The 13,854-nt window shown below is 49.8% G+C and overlaps 7 protein-coding genes across 7 annotated transcripts; 4 read left to right on the forward strand and 3 right to left on the reverse strand.

Annotated features, from left to right (window-relative positions):
• Nucleotides 1-290: 290 nt before the first annotated feature.
• M437DRAFT_76080 (glucose-methanol-choline oxidoreductase-like protein) lies at nucleotides 291-2,381 on the forward strand (the record flags this gene model as incomplete). Its single annotated transcript, XM_041026551.1, has 4 exons — nucleotides 291-400; nucleotides 450-790; nucleotides 842-1,258; nucleotides 1,315-2,381. The coding sequence occupies 4 exons, from the start codon at nucleotides 291-293 to the stop codon at nucleotides 2,379-2,381; spliced, it is 1,935 nt and encodes a 644-aa protein (XP_040878938.1).
• Nucleotides 2,382-3,297: 916 nt separating this feature from the next.
• M437DRAFT_85355 (uncharacterized protein) lies at nucleotides 3,298-3,930 on the forward strand (the record flags this gene model as incomplete). The annotated part of the gene is made up of 1 exon (XM_041028276.1): nucleotides 3,298-3,930. One exon carries the CDS (start codon nucleotides 3,298-3,300, stop codon nucleotides 3,928-3,930), a length of 633 nt encoding a protein of 210 aa, XP_040878939.1.
• A 1,722-nt stretch (nucleotides 3,931-5,652) lies between these two features.
• M437DRAFT_23783 (uncharacterized protein) lies at nucleotides 5,653-5,862 on the forward strand (the record flags this gene model as incomplete). Its single annotated transcript, XM_041019063.1, has 1 exon — nucleotides 5,653-5,862. A coding segment is annotated over one exon (210 nt), but the record flags the coding sequence as incomplete, so codon positions are not given.
• Nucleotides 5,863-6,123: 261 nt separating this feature from the next.
• Nucleotides 6,124-8,352, reverse strand: M437DRAFT_66866 (uncharacterized protein; the record flags this gene model as incomplete). The annotated part of the gene is made up of 1 exon (XM_041024837.1): nucleotides 6,124-8,352. The coding sequence occupies one exon, from the start codon at nucleotides 8,350-8,352 to the stop codon at nucleotides 6,124-6,126; it is 2,229 nt and encodes a 742-aa protein (XP_040878941.1).
• A 317-nt stretch (nucleotides 8,353-8,669) lies between these two features.
• M437DRAFT_50833 (Co-chaperone Hsc20) lies at nucleotides 8,670-9,383 on the forward strand (the record flags this gene model as incomplete). Its single annotated transcript, XM_041022083.1, has 1 exon — nucleotides 8,670-9,383. The coding sequence occupies one exon, from the start codon at nucleotides 8,670-8,672 to the stop codon at nucleotides 9,381-9,383; it is 714 nt and encodes a 237-aa protein (XP_040878942.1).
• Nucleotides 9,384-9,615: 232 nt separating this feature from the next.
• On the reverse strand, nucleotides 9,616-10,325 carry M437DRAFT_85359 (cytidine deaminase; the record flags this gene model as incomplete). The annotated part of the gene is made up of 3 exons (XM_041028277.1): nucleotides 9,616-9,723; nucleotides 9,786-10,030; nucleotides 10,196-10,325. The coding sequence occupies 3 exons, from the start codon at nucleotides 10,323-10,325 to the stop codon at nucleotides 9,616-9,618; spliced, it is 483 nt and encodes a 160-aa protein (XP_040878943.1).
• A 940-nt stretch (nucleotides 10,326-11,265) lies between these two features.
• On the reverse strand, nucleotides 11,266-12,347 carry M437DRAFT_76084 (NAD(P)-binding protein; the record flags this gene model as incomplete). The annotated part of the gene is made up of 4 exons (XM_041026552.1): nucleotides 11,266-11,866; nucleotides 11,919-12,093; nucleotides 12,152-12,221; nucleotides 12,276-12,347. The coding sequence occupies 4 exons, from the start codon at nucleotides 12,345-12,347 to the stop codon at nucleotides 11,266-11,268; spliced, it is 918 nt and encodes a 305-aa protein (XP_040878944.1).
• Between the last annotated feature and the right edge of the window lie 1,507 nt (nucleotides 12,348-13,854).

The following is a 13,854-nucleotide window of genomic DNA, read 5'->3' on the forward strand; positions in this document are numbered from 1 at the left end:
GAGAGGACCACGCCGCACCACCTGATTCATTATGCGAACTGATCTGCAACTAGTAGTCCTCGACCGCTCAGCATTTTTGTGAATCAGAGACATTCATATCAGGCCTGAGCCGTCAAAGGGGCAGCTTGAGTAAGTATAAGGAGCGTCGTCCTGCAAGTCTACAATGTCTTTTTCAAGCGGGCCCACGGATAGCCTTTGTCCAGTCGTTCATCACAACTCCCAGTAAGCGATTCTTCACGCTATTCCCTCGCCTGAATACTAATCTTGCAAACCAGCATTCTCTTATAACAATGCGTTTCCAGCAGGTAATCGGCTCGCTTGCAGCTTTGGCTTCATTTGCTACTGCTGTTGATCTTACTGGCTACGAATATGTCGTTGTCGGATCTGGTGCTGGTGGAGGGTTCGTGAACCACATGGACTGACTTGTGTCATATCTAATCATCTCACAGTCCCCTTGCCGCTCGTCTTGCCCTTGCTGGCCACAAGACATTGCTCATCGAAGCTGGAGACGATCAGGGCGCCAATGTCAACTACACTGTTCCTTCCTACAATGCTAAGGTCTCAGAGGACCCCAATCTGGCGTGGAATTTCTTTGTCAAGCACTACGCTGATGAGGAGCGTCAAGCTTTGGATTTCAAGACCTCTTACCAGACCCCTGATGGCGGTCTCTACACTGGTCTCGACCCTCCCGCAGGGTCCGAGATGAAGGGTACTCTGTATCCTCGTACCGGCACTCTCGGAGGCTGCACAGCACACAATGCCTTGATTGCTGTCTACCCTCATCGTTCGGGTGCGTAGCTTGTTCAGCTAAGTGTGGGGTTCTCACTGACACATCTCATAGACTTTGACAACATTGCTGCCATCACCGGCGATGCATCATGGTCTGCCGATAACATGCGCAAGTATTTTGTCAAGCTCGAAAATAACCACTACTTGCTCCCCGGCCAGAAGGGACACGGCTACGAGGGCTGGCTCGGAACCTCTTACGCCCCCATCGATATTGTCCTTACTGACCCTAAGCTTCTCAGTCTTGTGACCGGCGCTACCTTTGCACTCGGTAACCAGACCAATACTATTCTTAACCTCGCATCCCTTGTCGCTGGCGATGCCAACTCGGCCTCTGCCAACCGTGATAGCCAGCCCTCCATCTTCCAGATTCCATTGTCGACCGCTGATGGCAAGCGCGGTGGCTCCAGAGAATTTGTTGTCGCTGTCCGTGATGCTAAGAACGCCGATGGCTCGAAGGCATACCCTCTTGGTAAATTTCCCTCATGATACTTCCCTAGAGAATGTCCAATCTAACATGCAGCCCAGATGTCAGAACCAACTGCCACGTTACCAAGATTACCTTCAACCAGTCTACACCTCCTCGCGCTACTGGTGTTGAGTTCCTTGACGGTGCTTACCTTTATAAGGCAAGTCCTAAGAATTCCGGCAACACTGGTATCGCTGGATCTGCAACTGCTTCTCGCGAGGTCATCATCTCCGGTGGAACCTACAACTCTCCCCAGCTCCTGAAGCTCTCAGGTGTAGGACCGGCCGACGAGCTTAAGCAGTTTGACATTCCCGTCATCGTCGACCTTCCCGGTGTTGGCACTAACCTCCAAGACCACTATGAGATCAACGTTCAGGGCAAAGCTCCCTCTAACTTCTCCGCACTCAATGGCTGTACTTTCGACGCCAGTGCCCAGGATAAGTGTCTGGATCGTTACAACAAGCCTGTTCTCGGAAACCGTGGTATCTATTCTTCCCCCGGTCTCGGCGCCGCCATGTTCTACAAGTCCAGCGTCGCCGAGCACAACGAATTTGACGTCTTCGTTTTCGGTGGCCCCGTCAACTTCCGTGGTTACTTCCCCGGTTACAGTGTCAACGCTACCGCCGAGCACGACTGGTTCACCTGGGCTATCCTCAAGGCCCATCCTCGTAACAATGCAGGAACCATCAAGCTCCGCTCTGCAGACCCTCTCGATACCCCTGAGATCGTCTACAACTACTTTGACACTGGTGTCGGTGACTACGAGAAGGATCTCACTGCCCTCAACGAGGCCGTCCACCTCGCTCGTGACTCCTTCAAGCGCCAGCTTGTCAAGATTGATGAGGTCCTTCCTGGTAAGGATGTCACCACCAGAGAAGGCATCTCTGAGTACGCAAAGAACACTGCATGGGGTCATCACGCCTCATCGTCGTGCCCCATTGGCGCTGATGATGACGAAATGGCTGTTCTTGACTCAAGCTTCAGGGTCCGCGGCACTGCTGGTCTGCGTGTCGTTGATGCTTCCGTTTTCCCCAAGATCCCCGGTACCTTCACTGCTGTCTCTACATACATGATTGCCGAGAAGGCGGCCGATGTTATCTTGCAGCAGTTCAACCAAACTCAGTAATTGGAGAACGTGTCGAGGTCTGATTGAAGAGACAGATGATGCGTTTGATGTTAGACTATAGTATCGGTAACTGTAATGTTGAAAGCCTTATGTTTGAACTCCTACCTTATTGAATTGTGAGTGTTAGTCTGTATCATATCCCTTCCGAGTAGCGCCAAATTCAACTTATCATGACTTTACAAATTTCTATTAAGAAACTATGTTGCTCGGGAGTAATAATGCCCAGGACAATACTAGAGGAAGCTATGACTAGCAATCTGGATATGGAGATTCGCATAGATTCAAGGAGTAATTCCTGTGCTTACTATGGATGGACATGCCTTTCAAGTTGCCTTTACATGGCTAGACAAAATATAATTCTGTGCTTAGTGAAGGAATTCCCCCGCCAAAATTTTGGCGGGGGAATGACTCCTTTCTCGGGATTGGGGTAGCTCTCCATCCATAGTCAACTCTGCTCGCCATTATATCGGAAACCAACCAAGCCCAACTCGCACAGATATTTTCAAAAGTCGCCAACTCCATCGCTATCGCGCATCGTGTCACACGTTGCTGCACTGGAGCGTGGTGATTCAGATGCTCGGATTGCGCCACTACAGACCTTCCCAATTCTCGAACCTGAGTATGCACGACTGTACGCCTGTCTCGAAGAGGCTGATCTCTACGGCTTCTACCACGACAAAGTTCGGTGAGTCACACACGAGAAGCACACAACCGTCAGGGCACGTCGGGTTGATGAGCTTTTAGGAACGACTACGATCCATCGCTCGAACAGTTGATTATTCGCATGCCTACAAATCGGCATGTCATCTTTATACAAAGGTTCATCGAGCTGATCTTAACCAAGATCACTGCTCAGGCCCGTAACCTTGAACACGATCATCCAACCATCTGTCGGCGCCTCCTCCAGCTCAGATCCATGTCAACATCTGATATACAGCTACTCAGCGACGACGGCAAAGTCGGCCATAAGTCACCTGATGTCACCATCGGCTATCCAGACCGAGTCTGTCCGCAGGTCGTCTTCGAGGTCGCGTACAACCAGGATCGTGGGGCGCTAGAGCGTCTGGCATGGGACTACATCATGGGCTCGTCGCACTATATCCGTTGTGTCTTGGGCTTGACTCCGGACTATCTACAATATGACTCGCCATTTTCCCCTTCTCCTGCTCACAATGCGAGAGCTAGCGTGTGGCGCTCGCTTGTCGAGATTGAAGACTATTTGGAGAATATGCATGTCAAACAAGAAACCAAAGATCAACACCTTGGAGAATGCAATCCGGACCGTGCGATAGCGGTACTCTCTTTACGGGATCTTCTGGACGTCGCGACGCCGGAAGAGAAAGCTACAGCGCCTGGTATCGATTTCAAAATTGTCGTTGCTTCTGGAGAGATGATTGACATCCTCACGAGCGCAGAGCTTTGCCTAGAGAGATCACGTAAACAACGTGAGTACCTTCTCCTGGAGAGCCAGAATCACAACTGCATTTGGCGGAAGCAACATAGCACGCCTGATGAAGACAAGCGAAATACACAACATTCCAAGCGATGATCGAATGGTCAAGACCCAACGACGATGTCGACTTTTCGTCATCTTGATATATTCATCAACCAGTCAAAGGACCTCGGACGTGCTGGTTCGTCCAAGTGGTCTATATGACTGCAAGACGCCCACTGTAATACGCGATCGCAGCTTCTCCTTTAATGATTAAACGTCTAGATAGACTAGTGCTAGCTTGTCTAGAGCCGCGAGTACATATTATCATTCCCGTTTAAGTCATCTACCGCAGAAATTTGCAGAGCTCTTCCTCCAACTCAAATGATATTATGAACACTCCGCTCTACCAGTTGGAAACTAATTCCTTCCCTGATTAGAGGTATAGGGTTTGTGATCAAGCTACTAAATTACACAGTTATGCTCGATTCACATGGTTCGTTGAAGAGACAGCGGTGGAAGTTCAATAAAAACTTTGGTCCTTTACAAAAGTATCTGGTGATTCTACAGCTATGTTACTACAGTGTAGAGCTCAGGAAACTGGCATATGCATGCTATCCGCCATGCACTAAGAGCTGTCTCTGAGTTACAGATTCTGTCATCGTATCACGATTCGAAAGAGGAAAAGGAAGTCTCCTAGATCAGAATCGCAGAGCCCTTCCAGACTGGCTGCCGATGAGCAGCTCTAAATTCGATAGACCTTGTTCAAAAGAAAACCACTAATTGAAGAACAACAGAAATGGGTCCAGGAATGGCTTGCTCTACTGTACATGACGTATGGCGCCTTTATTACTGGAAAACCCGATCACAAGCACATGCCCAGTTCAAAATCTGCACGACAAGATGAAGGATTCTATGAAGACAAAGAAACGACGACAATGACAGCCAAGACAGAATCAATGAAAGCAACCATAGAACCAGTCGATACAAAGCCCAAGATGTCAAGTTGTGGAAGTGTTATCGAGAGGGATTGTGAAATTCACAATCCTCCTCTGGTAGCATGTTCGTTATTGTCGAGTGTGCCTTCCGTCTTAGACGCCATGCGCCATCCGTCTCGTAGAAGGCACGATCGGCGGCGTCGTAGGTTAGCCATTCGGTTTGCGCCTGCCACCACTCCAATGACAACAACATCATCCAGACTGGAGCCCCTGAAGCGTTTTCTTGCCGCCCTACGATCAGAGACATCGGCCATCATTGTCGACGATATATTGACATTTCCGCCACCACGCGCGTCACTTCGCTGTATGTATCAAGCATACCAGAACCGCGAACATCGCCTCTTTTAAGAGAAACAGTCTGCAAGTCATCATTCGAAAGCAAACATAGACACACAAGAAGCACTTCCTGATGATTCATTCACATCTTCCAAAGGGAAGGTGCATGAGGCGGCTCTTATGCCTAACGCTGCTGCCTGTTATGGTTGCCTAACATCACGAAGGATCCGGCTAAATGACTTCGACGTGGCAAAACATCAACCCGAGGTCTGGACGATGGCCAAAAACACAAAAGAATACTTGACGAGGACATCGGTGCCTAGAATCGTGAATATAAAAAATCGGTCTGGACAACGCTTATCCGAAACCTTTGTCAATGCTAGTCTTTGCAGAACAGGCCTCGCTTTCTCTGCCTAACTATCCGTCTACGCTATCAACCACCATCACGCTTCTATCTCAGATCGCTGCTGGTATGTCAGCCCCGACCGATACCAACCCAGCCAATAGTTGAAACTACTCCAATCCAGACACCAACCACACCACCTCCGGGGGATGGCGACACATGCGCCGCGATCCTGACGGAGTCGACAACATCGGACGCGATGGAGTGCTACGCTCACTGAACGCTGATCGAACTGCTGTACCAGACGTTCGTCGCTTATCACCCGAGGAGATCAAGGAATTCGCAGAGCCATTTGGTCAGGCTACCATGGATGCCCTTGTTGGTGTCGATGGCCGCGATATCACTGATGAAGCTCAGTTGTGGGCTGTTCCGACTGTGAATACCGTCGCGGAAGAGTCCAGAATCTACAAGCCTGCGGTTCCAGCTGATCAGAAAAGTGGATTGGCAGATTCATCAAGCAGCACGCCCGCCAAAAGAGCTTGATACCCCTCTGTTGCGGTGGCTATATCGTTTTTGAGCAGAAAGCCATGGTGAGTCGCAAGGGCTGTGCTATAAAGGCCTTAGCACAGGTAACGTACCCTGTCTAGGAAGTCGTCAGAACGGACAAGAAAGATTATTCTAATATCAACTTTCTTATATCCTAACCACAACCTTTCCATCTGCGTCAATCCAATGACTTTCAACACGCTTCAGTCGAGCTTGGCTAGCAACATAGCACAGCAACCAGACGTGTCCAACAACCTCCCCCCAGCAGAACACCTTGACTGTACCCAGTTCCATGTCTGCAACTTCATCTTCATTTGCTTCTGTGTCGTTCCCACGTAGGCACCAAACACCCCAGCCACCGACCCCACTTCCAATATTTGACTGCAAAAAGATCCAAAACTTGATCTGGATCTTCGGACTCCAGGCCCGAGTGTCGATTTGCCAATACCCTCTTTCACTTTGTTCAAGATCTCGGTGGAGCAGAGGTTTGTACTTTCCTTGCAACTCTGCGCTATTCCAGAACTGACTTTGTAGTTGGGGTGTGATGTGCGAGACGAAAGTGCCAGAGCCAGTAGGTGGAGGTTGTGGGTGAATCTGCGTAGGCAACGACTTGAAGACTTCTCTTTCTTGAGAAGTTGGTTTTGCTTTCGGAGTTGACAGCGGGTTGAGCTTGCGTCTCTTGGTCTCCATTGCCGCATCTGGACCTATATGACTTCCTTCAGAAGCTGAAGACACAGGCCGCCATGGACTCGACTTAGAGGGAGTCGCGGCATCCTCGAGCAGGTCTGCGGGTTCCGAGACAATCTTGTCTGCTGATGATGAGGTTGGCACATCTGTCGTCAGGAAAGCTTCTCGTGGTTGGAACAAGTTTATCTTAGAGCTCGGCGATGACGATGCTTCAGCAGGCTTTTCTTTAGGACTTTCCCTTTCGACAAAAGGCGTGCCATGAGCTTCTGGGCTGGACGAAAAGCGAGATTCAAAAGAGGTAGGCGGGAGCTGATCGAGAGTGTGCTGTCTTAGCGCAGCAGGAATGACTGTATCACTTGTATTAGTGGACTGTGTCCCATGAGCTTCAGGGCTCGAGGAGAATCTAGTGTCAAGAGAAGTCGGTAAAACTTGGTTTAGAGACTGCCGTCTTGAGGTTCTGGGGACAGCTGAGTCGTAAAAACCACTTGACTGCGTCACTTGTGCTTGTGGTGCAGAAGAGAAGTCGGGTTCGAAAGACGACCGCGCAGCATGCGTGTCTTCCTGTCTAGCTATACTTGGCAAAGGTTCGTCTTCCTGATTGTCAGGTTGACGTCCTCGAGCTTGGGACGCCGACGAGTTGCGCAGCTCGAAGGAGGAATTGAGTGCCTGCTGCATTGTTTCTGCCCGGTGCTGCTGTTGCCTTGGGTTCACAGCACGATCCAGAGAAGCAGAAGAGATTTCGTTCGGTTCTGATGCAGCCGAAGAATGAGCTGGCCGGATCTGAGCAGACTTGTTTGCTCTCGGGGAGTCCAGTGACTGCGTCTGCTTCAAAGGCGACGACTTTTGAATTTGCCGTCTGCCTGAGGACCTCAGTCCTTTCAGAGGTGATTCTTCCTCGATAATGCCGTTCCAAGGCTGAGGGGCACTACCTCGGGGGAGACTCCCCCAAGCAGAACTAGTTGGTGCATCGTTCTGATCACTGTGAATGGGATCTGAGTTTAGGTCGCTGATTGAATAGGTACTCGGAAGTTGCGATGGAACATCGTCACTCGGAGATGAGAAGTCGTCCTGTGGCCGAGGCTGATTCGAGGCTCGGAGCAACGACACCCGCCTGAGAGGTGTCTCTGCTGGATAAATGGTAGAGAGGTCATCAAGATAGCTCGGTGTGCCATGTTCGTCGAGCTGCGGTAGTCTCGACGGTGGCGGGGCGTATTGCACTTGTCTATCAGATCTAGGATCTGCGCGAGACGAGAGCGATCCCAGTTGTGGAGCTGGCATCAGTGAAGCATCCAAGAGGGCAGACTCATCCGGTGGCAATGCATTGTGTGTCAGACGAGGCGGTAGTGATGAAGTGATAGGCAGCGGAAGAAGACTTTCGTCATCATTTTCATCCGACTCACTTCCATCGATGCTTTGCCCACCTGAAGGCTGTGAAGGTGCAAAGAGCTGAGAATCCAAGGCGGTCCAAGCATCCTGAGTGTTTTCCATGAACACAGGAGATCCATCATACTGCACTGGCGCAGCTAGAGGACTTGATGCAACAGGAGCCTCTGTTCGTGATGTATCCGAGTTCCGGTGGATAGAGCTTATGTTCGCAGAGTCAAAGGACAAATAAGCCTTCGCCTGGCGCTTGAACTTCTCGTCATCCTTTCGAGAGCTTGGTGCTGAAGCATGCGTGAGCAGCTCCATCAACACTATCAAATTGCAACGCGACAGATCCAACGTCCATACTCCAAATGATTCGACGTCGAGGGCAAAGTCGCCCTTTTCAAAATTCGGCGTTGACGATTGATGGTGTTGATTGCAAAAGAAGTGATGTTGAAGAAGGAAGGCACGTGAAAGAGAAACAAAAATGGAGTTTAGCATGTCCGAGCCGCGGCAGTGACGCTAACCGGAAAGGGAAGGCCTGATGTCAACTGCGATTTTTTGGAGGCGCAAACATACATGAATGCTCTTTCCTCGTTAACATACCTAAGTCGCTCCTGCCGCAAGACACAGTATACACGATGCGCTCAACACTATCAGTCCTCAGTCGCAACAGCGCGGCATCCGCCCTACGCACACCTCTTCGCGCCTCAACACCGTTGTCTCAGCGCATACTCACATCCACCACCGCCCGTACAATCTCAACGACCACGCCACGCCGCGAAGGTCCTAATGTCACCTCACGCGAGACTATTTTACCTCAAACTCATTATGATCTCTTTCCCTCGCTAGGACCCGATGCGCTTCCGCCGAAAGGTCCTTTCGCCCTCGATCTCGGCCTCCTACGCAAGGAATTCCTCCAACTACAAGCCAAAGCCCACCCAGACCTGGCACCTCAAGAAAAGAAACGTCAAGCTGAAGCTCTAAGTTCGCGCATCAATGAGGCATACAAGACACTTCAGAACCCTTTGTTACGGGCACAGTACCTACTTCAGATGAGAGGAATTGACGTCGCTGGCGACGAAACAGCAAAGGTCGAGGATCCCGAGCTGTTGATGGAGGTCTTGGAAACGAGGGAGATTATTGAGGAGGCTGCAACCGAAGAGGAGCTTCAGCCGTTGAAGGAGTTGAATGAGAGGAGAATTGCTGCTAGCGTCGGTGTGCTAGAAGAAGCATTCCAGAAGGATGATATGCAGGCCGCCAAGGAAGAGGCTGTCAAGTTGAGATATTGGATCAACATTAGGGAGAGTGTTGATGCTTTTGAACCTGGCAAGCCTGTCGTTCTGATCCACTAGACGCCAGTCGTTATATAGAATCGTTGATACCCCTCTCACTCCACTGCGAGCCAAAATGTACAAAATTCAAAGACAAGATTATTGTTCCAAGATTCAAGTCTGCATATGATGCTAATTTCCCCCAATCTGATGCAGCCGGAGCCAATGAGAAAAAAGCCATCCCAATTATCGTGATTCTTCTATGAATCATCGGTACGTTGCTGAACTCCACGATACAGGTTCTTCAACCTGTTCAGTGCATAGGCAAACTCTCAGGTCCGAAGCTCATGGGCAACAGCTGCTCCAATGTGAGCACCGTCGACTTGCCATCCTTGTCATACATCAAGATTGGCATCGAAGGCTAATTCATCGTCAGCAAAGTTTCTCCTTTCTACAACTAACACTCTCCGCTCCCGAACATACCTCGCAGAACTCTCTGATGTACTGTCTGCACATGCCGCAAGGGCTGGCTGGCGGTGAGATATCTGTAGCAACAGCCAAAGCACGGATATCTCCTCGTCGTGCACCTTCCACGACTGCTGTGCCAAGGGCAGTGCGTTCGGCGCAAGTGCCAACAGGATAAGCTGCGTTTTCGACATTTGCACCGCGGACAATTTGGCCTGATTTCAGGAGCAGAGAGGCTCCGACTCTGAATTTGGAGTATGGGCCTGCAAGGCAAGGAGTCAGTATCGGGTGTTGGTTTCATTAATCAGAAATAATCCTTCCAAAATCAAGATGTACGAATATAGATTGACAGGTGAGACGTCTGATCACAATCTTCTTGATTTATAGTATTTTTAGGACATCCAAGGAGATTGTTATTCTCAACTTACAGTAAGCTCTCTCCTTGGCTTCAATACAAGCCTCGGACAAGGCCTGAACCTCCGAGGTCGACAGACCGTGGATCAGCGCAGTATCATGGCGCGAATGTTGAGGCTTGCTAGGGACAGATGGAGCTGACATCTCGAAAAAGGGAAGGGAAGAAGGGAGGAAGAGAAGGAGACTCGGAATCGATTTGGTCAAAGCCAGACAGGGCCAAAAGCAGGCGTCGGTGAACTCCGCTTTTGTACGCCTTTGTCTTGGCGGTGTTGCACTGTTGCTATCGTTGCGCGACCACATCTCTTTCAACTTTATAAAACCTAGACTATCAAGTAAATGTATCAGAACACGGTAAGCAGAATGCTGCATCGCCAAGTACTGGTGTATGTAACAACTACATGAAGACTTCAAGTGGTCGATAAACATCGCGCGACATCAACACCACTCGCCCTCCCCACTGTACTGTATGATTCTTTCCACGCCAGGATCTCTTCTCACTCGCTCCCTATACTCGTCTGTCATAGTGCCATTCCATGGTCCAATAGGGTGAGGCGCCTCTAGAGCAATTCCCCTCTCGCCGATGGCTCTCGCATGCGCCTCGGGAGTGTGTCCTTGTCGAAACATGACATAGTATCGCCATGGGATAGTGCTTTCCGGACATGCTTCAAGGAGGCGACATATTCCGCAGTGTCTTCTTGCTTGTTTGTCGTGACTTCTTCAGAGGATTCGTCTTGTTCGGTCATGGCGAAAAGGGAAGAGATAAAATGATAGCGATTGAGTAGCAAGAACGGTTGTGAGACTTGTCTGGAGGGTGTAAACTAGATTGAAGCAGACCGCAGTAAAGACCAACATTCAAAGCATCAAAAGCCTTCTTCTTACCTAATACCAAGCTGGGGCCTGGAGACATGTATCGGCAGTAAGTTACAATTCCCACCACGTTTGCTATTCGCGCGACCTGCGAAAGAAGTATGTGGCATGGGAGCACGATGTCGTTGGCAATACCGAAACGTGTCTTTGCAAATTATTCAATCTTCCATTGCCTGGCGTCAAACATGCTTCATCTTGATACTTGTCCAATCCATCTCTAGATAGGTACAGTGAGCGGGTTCATCACTGACGCACCACCATCTACGACCATATTGGCACCAGTAACATACGAACTGAAGCCTGATGCCAGGAAACCAGCCACTCTCGCAACCTCCTTTGCAGTTCCCGCTCTCTCGAGTCCAACAATCTTCCTTCTCACCTCCTCGGTCTGGAGATCGCTGGGCGGCAACTGATTGCTAAGTCCTCTCATATCCATACCCTGCAGACTGACGCCTACATCAATTTGACCAGGACTAATGGCATTGATGCGAACATTGCTGCCTTTGAGAACTGCAACACCGGCGTGCACGACACCGAGAGCGGCGTGGGAGGACATTGTGAAGGCGGGACCCCAGCAACCGCCGTAGGTGCTGGCGACTGAGGAAACGACAATGATGCTGCCGTATGCGACATCCTTGGGTGCAGCATTTGCATAGTTGCCTTTGGGTGTTGTCTTTGCCATGGCAGGGGGTGCGTACTTCAATGCGAAGAAGGGAGCCATGCTGTTGGTCTCAAAGGTCTTGTACAGATCTGCGGGTGCGGTCTGGGCAATTGAGGGTGGGCCGAGAAGACCAGAGGAAGTCACGTAGACATCAAGACTGCGCTGAGAGTCAGAAGGACGCTTTACAGCGCTCGGGCGTGTTCACATACCGACCCCACGCGTTCAAGACATCGTCAATCAGTGTCAAAGTATCCTCCTCTTTCAAGCCGTAGGGGTAGCCGATGACCTTTGTGTTGGGCCAGAGTGCGTTGACTTCGTCGGCGAGCTCTTGGTAGGGGTCAGAGGGGAGGTCGGAGCAGGCATAGATACAAGCGGCACCATGTGCTATCGTGGATGTGTTAGTTGTTATCCAGCTCGGTAATGGTAATGAGGGGTCGCATACCAGCTAATTCGTGCACGATGGCCTTGCCAATTGCTTGTGTCGCACCCGTCACGATACACACGAAGCCATACTGTCTTTCGTCAATTCATCGACTCCCTATCGCCAAGTCAAGTATAACTCATACTAGCTTTCCATCCGCTCTATACGGCGAGAAATGCTGACTCTCATCATCCTGAAGAATAGTATTGGAGCTCATCTTGTACTGTCGTCTTGGAAAACAGTCGCCAAGTAGACTGGTGTCAAGGTTGATAGCGACATCCTTTCAGCAAAAGGCTATCTGTATCACATCTTGTGGCTTGTTGAGCCCAATCCGCGTGCTCTGCATGCAAGTTGACTTTGTTATTCAAGCTTCAACGTCATTGGGACGGCTTCCGTGGAGATAGCGCGGCGGTGCTGATAAGCATGCGTAGTTGACAGCATGGGTAGGTATATCATGGCATGCTGACCACCAAGTTGCCGTTCATACGCGCTCGACTTACGCGCCAACGACACTTCATCTGCTCGCAGAGTAAACACTGGCACAACTTCCTGATTGCAACTCTCATAGCGACACATAGTCTCACGAACTTACGCTGAGCCTGGAACAACAAACCATTTCTACCGTATTCGGCCGTTGTGCATGGGTCTCACGAACTTCACATACAGTAACAGGAACACATAGGTCAGTTCATAGGAATGAGTACAGATTGATTTAGTAAGTTAATTATATCTTCGTTTATTTATATTTGTGCGTGCAGAAAAGGGGAAGTTACTAAACGCTTGATTACCATCCACACGCCATTGTACCCTTTGAGATCCCTCTCACGCTTTATTTCCCATAAGAGAAAGAGTTGATTTTTTTTTTCCTTTTTCTTTTTTTTTCTGAGTTTCTGGTTCCGCTTTCCAGTTTGTCAGTTTGTCAGATCTGTGAAAAGAAATCATAGAAGAGTCACCGGCCAATGAGGTATCTATACTCAATTGTAGTAAGAGCCATCATGGCGGACGAAACGATCATCACGATACTGCAAAGCAGCATTCTAAACTAGCTCGGGATGATACTCCTGTAGATGAGCGTTGTATTGATACAGACCGCGAGGGCAGCGGACACCACAGGCAGGGCAAAGTTGGGGTGTCGGAGCATTGTGAGCTCCAGTCGCATGTGAGACACTTCTGTATTGTCTTGAGGTGCTGTAGCCGCAGTCACAGTAGAAACGACCATCGTGACGACAATTTAGAGTACGATCAAAAGCAAGGTCTTGCCTGTAGATGTTTGAGCTGTCTCTGGGTATCTGCGCGTAGCGCGTACAGGGAGAACGTCTGCAATTTCGTCAATACGGCGTTGATGATGAAACATCAGGGCTCGTCATCGCCGTTGCGGCAACAGCAGATGCTGCGCGTGGGAGTGAATGGGAGCTTGACCGGTCGTCAAAGAGCTACGAGTCATGGCCAAAGCAACAATAGGCAGAACTTGACTTTCGACAAAGCTGAATGCACACAATGTCAGTTCTCATGCCGAGAAGCGTTTGACGTCTTCATGTGGAATTTAGAGCCCACTGTTGCTAGTGTCGCTTGTATTGAGTCAAACACATCAAGGACGGTTGCGAACATGTCATGAAGACGTAGCAATCAGATACAGCCGCTTGAAGTTTTGCCGAAGAAGATGGACATGTTGGTCGAGTTCAAACCTTTGTCAACAATGCTTACAAACGGTATCACAATGATAT

The sequence above is a fragment of the Aureobasidium melanogenum genome (genome assembly GCF_000721775.1).
Source record: "Aureobasidium melanogenum CBS 110374 unplaced genomic scaffold scaffold_13, whole genome shotgun sequence".
NCBI lineage: Eukaryota > Fungi > Ascomycota > Dothideomycetes > Dothideales > Saccotheciaceae > Aureobasidium > Aureobasidium melanogenum.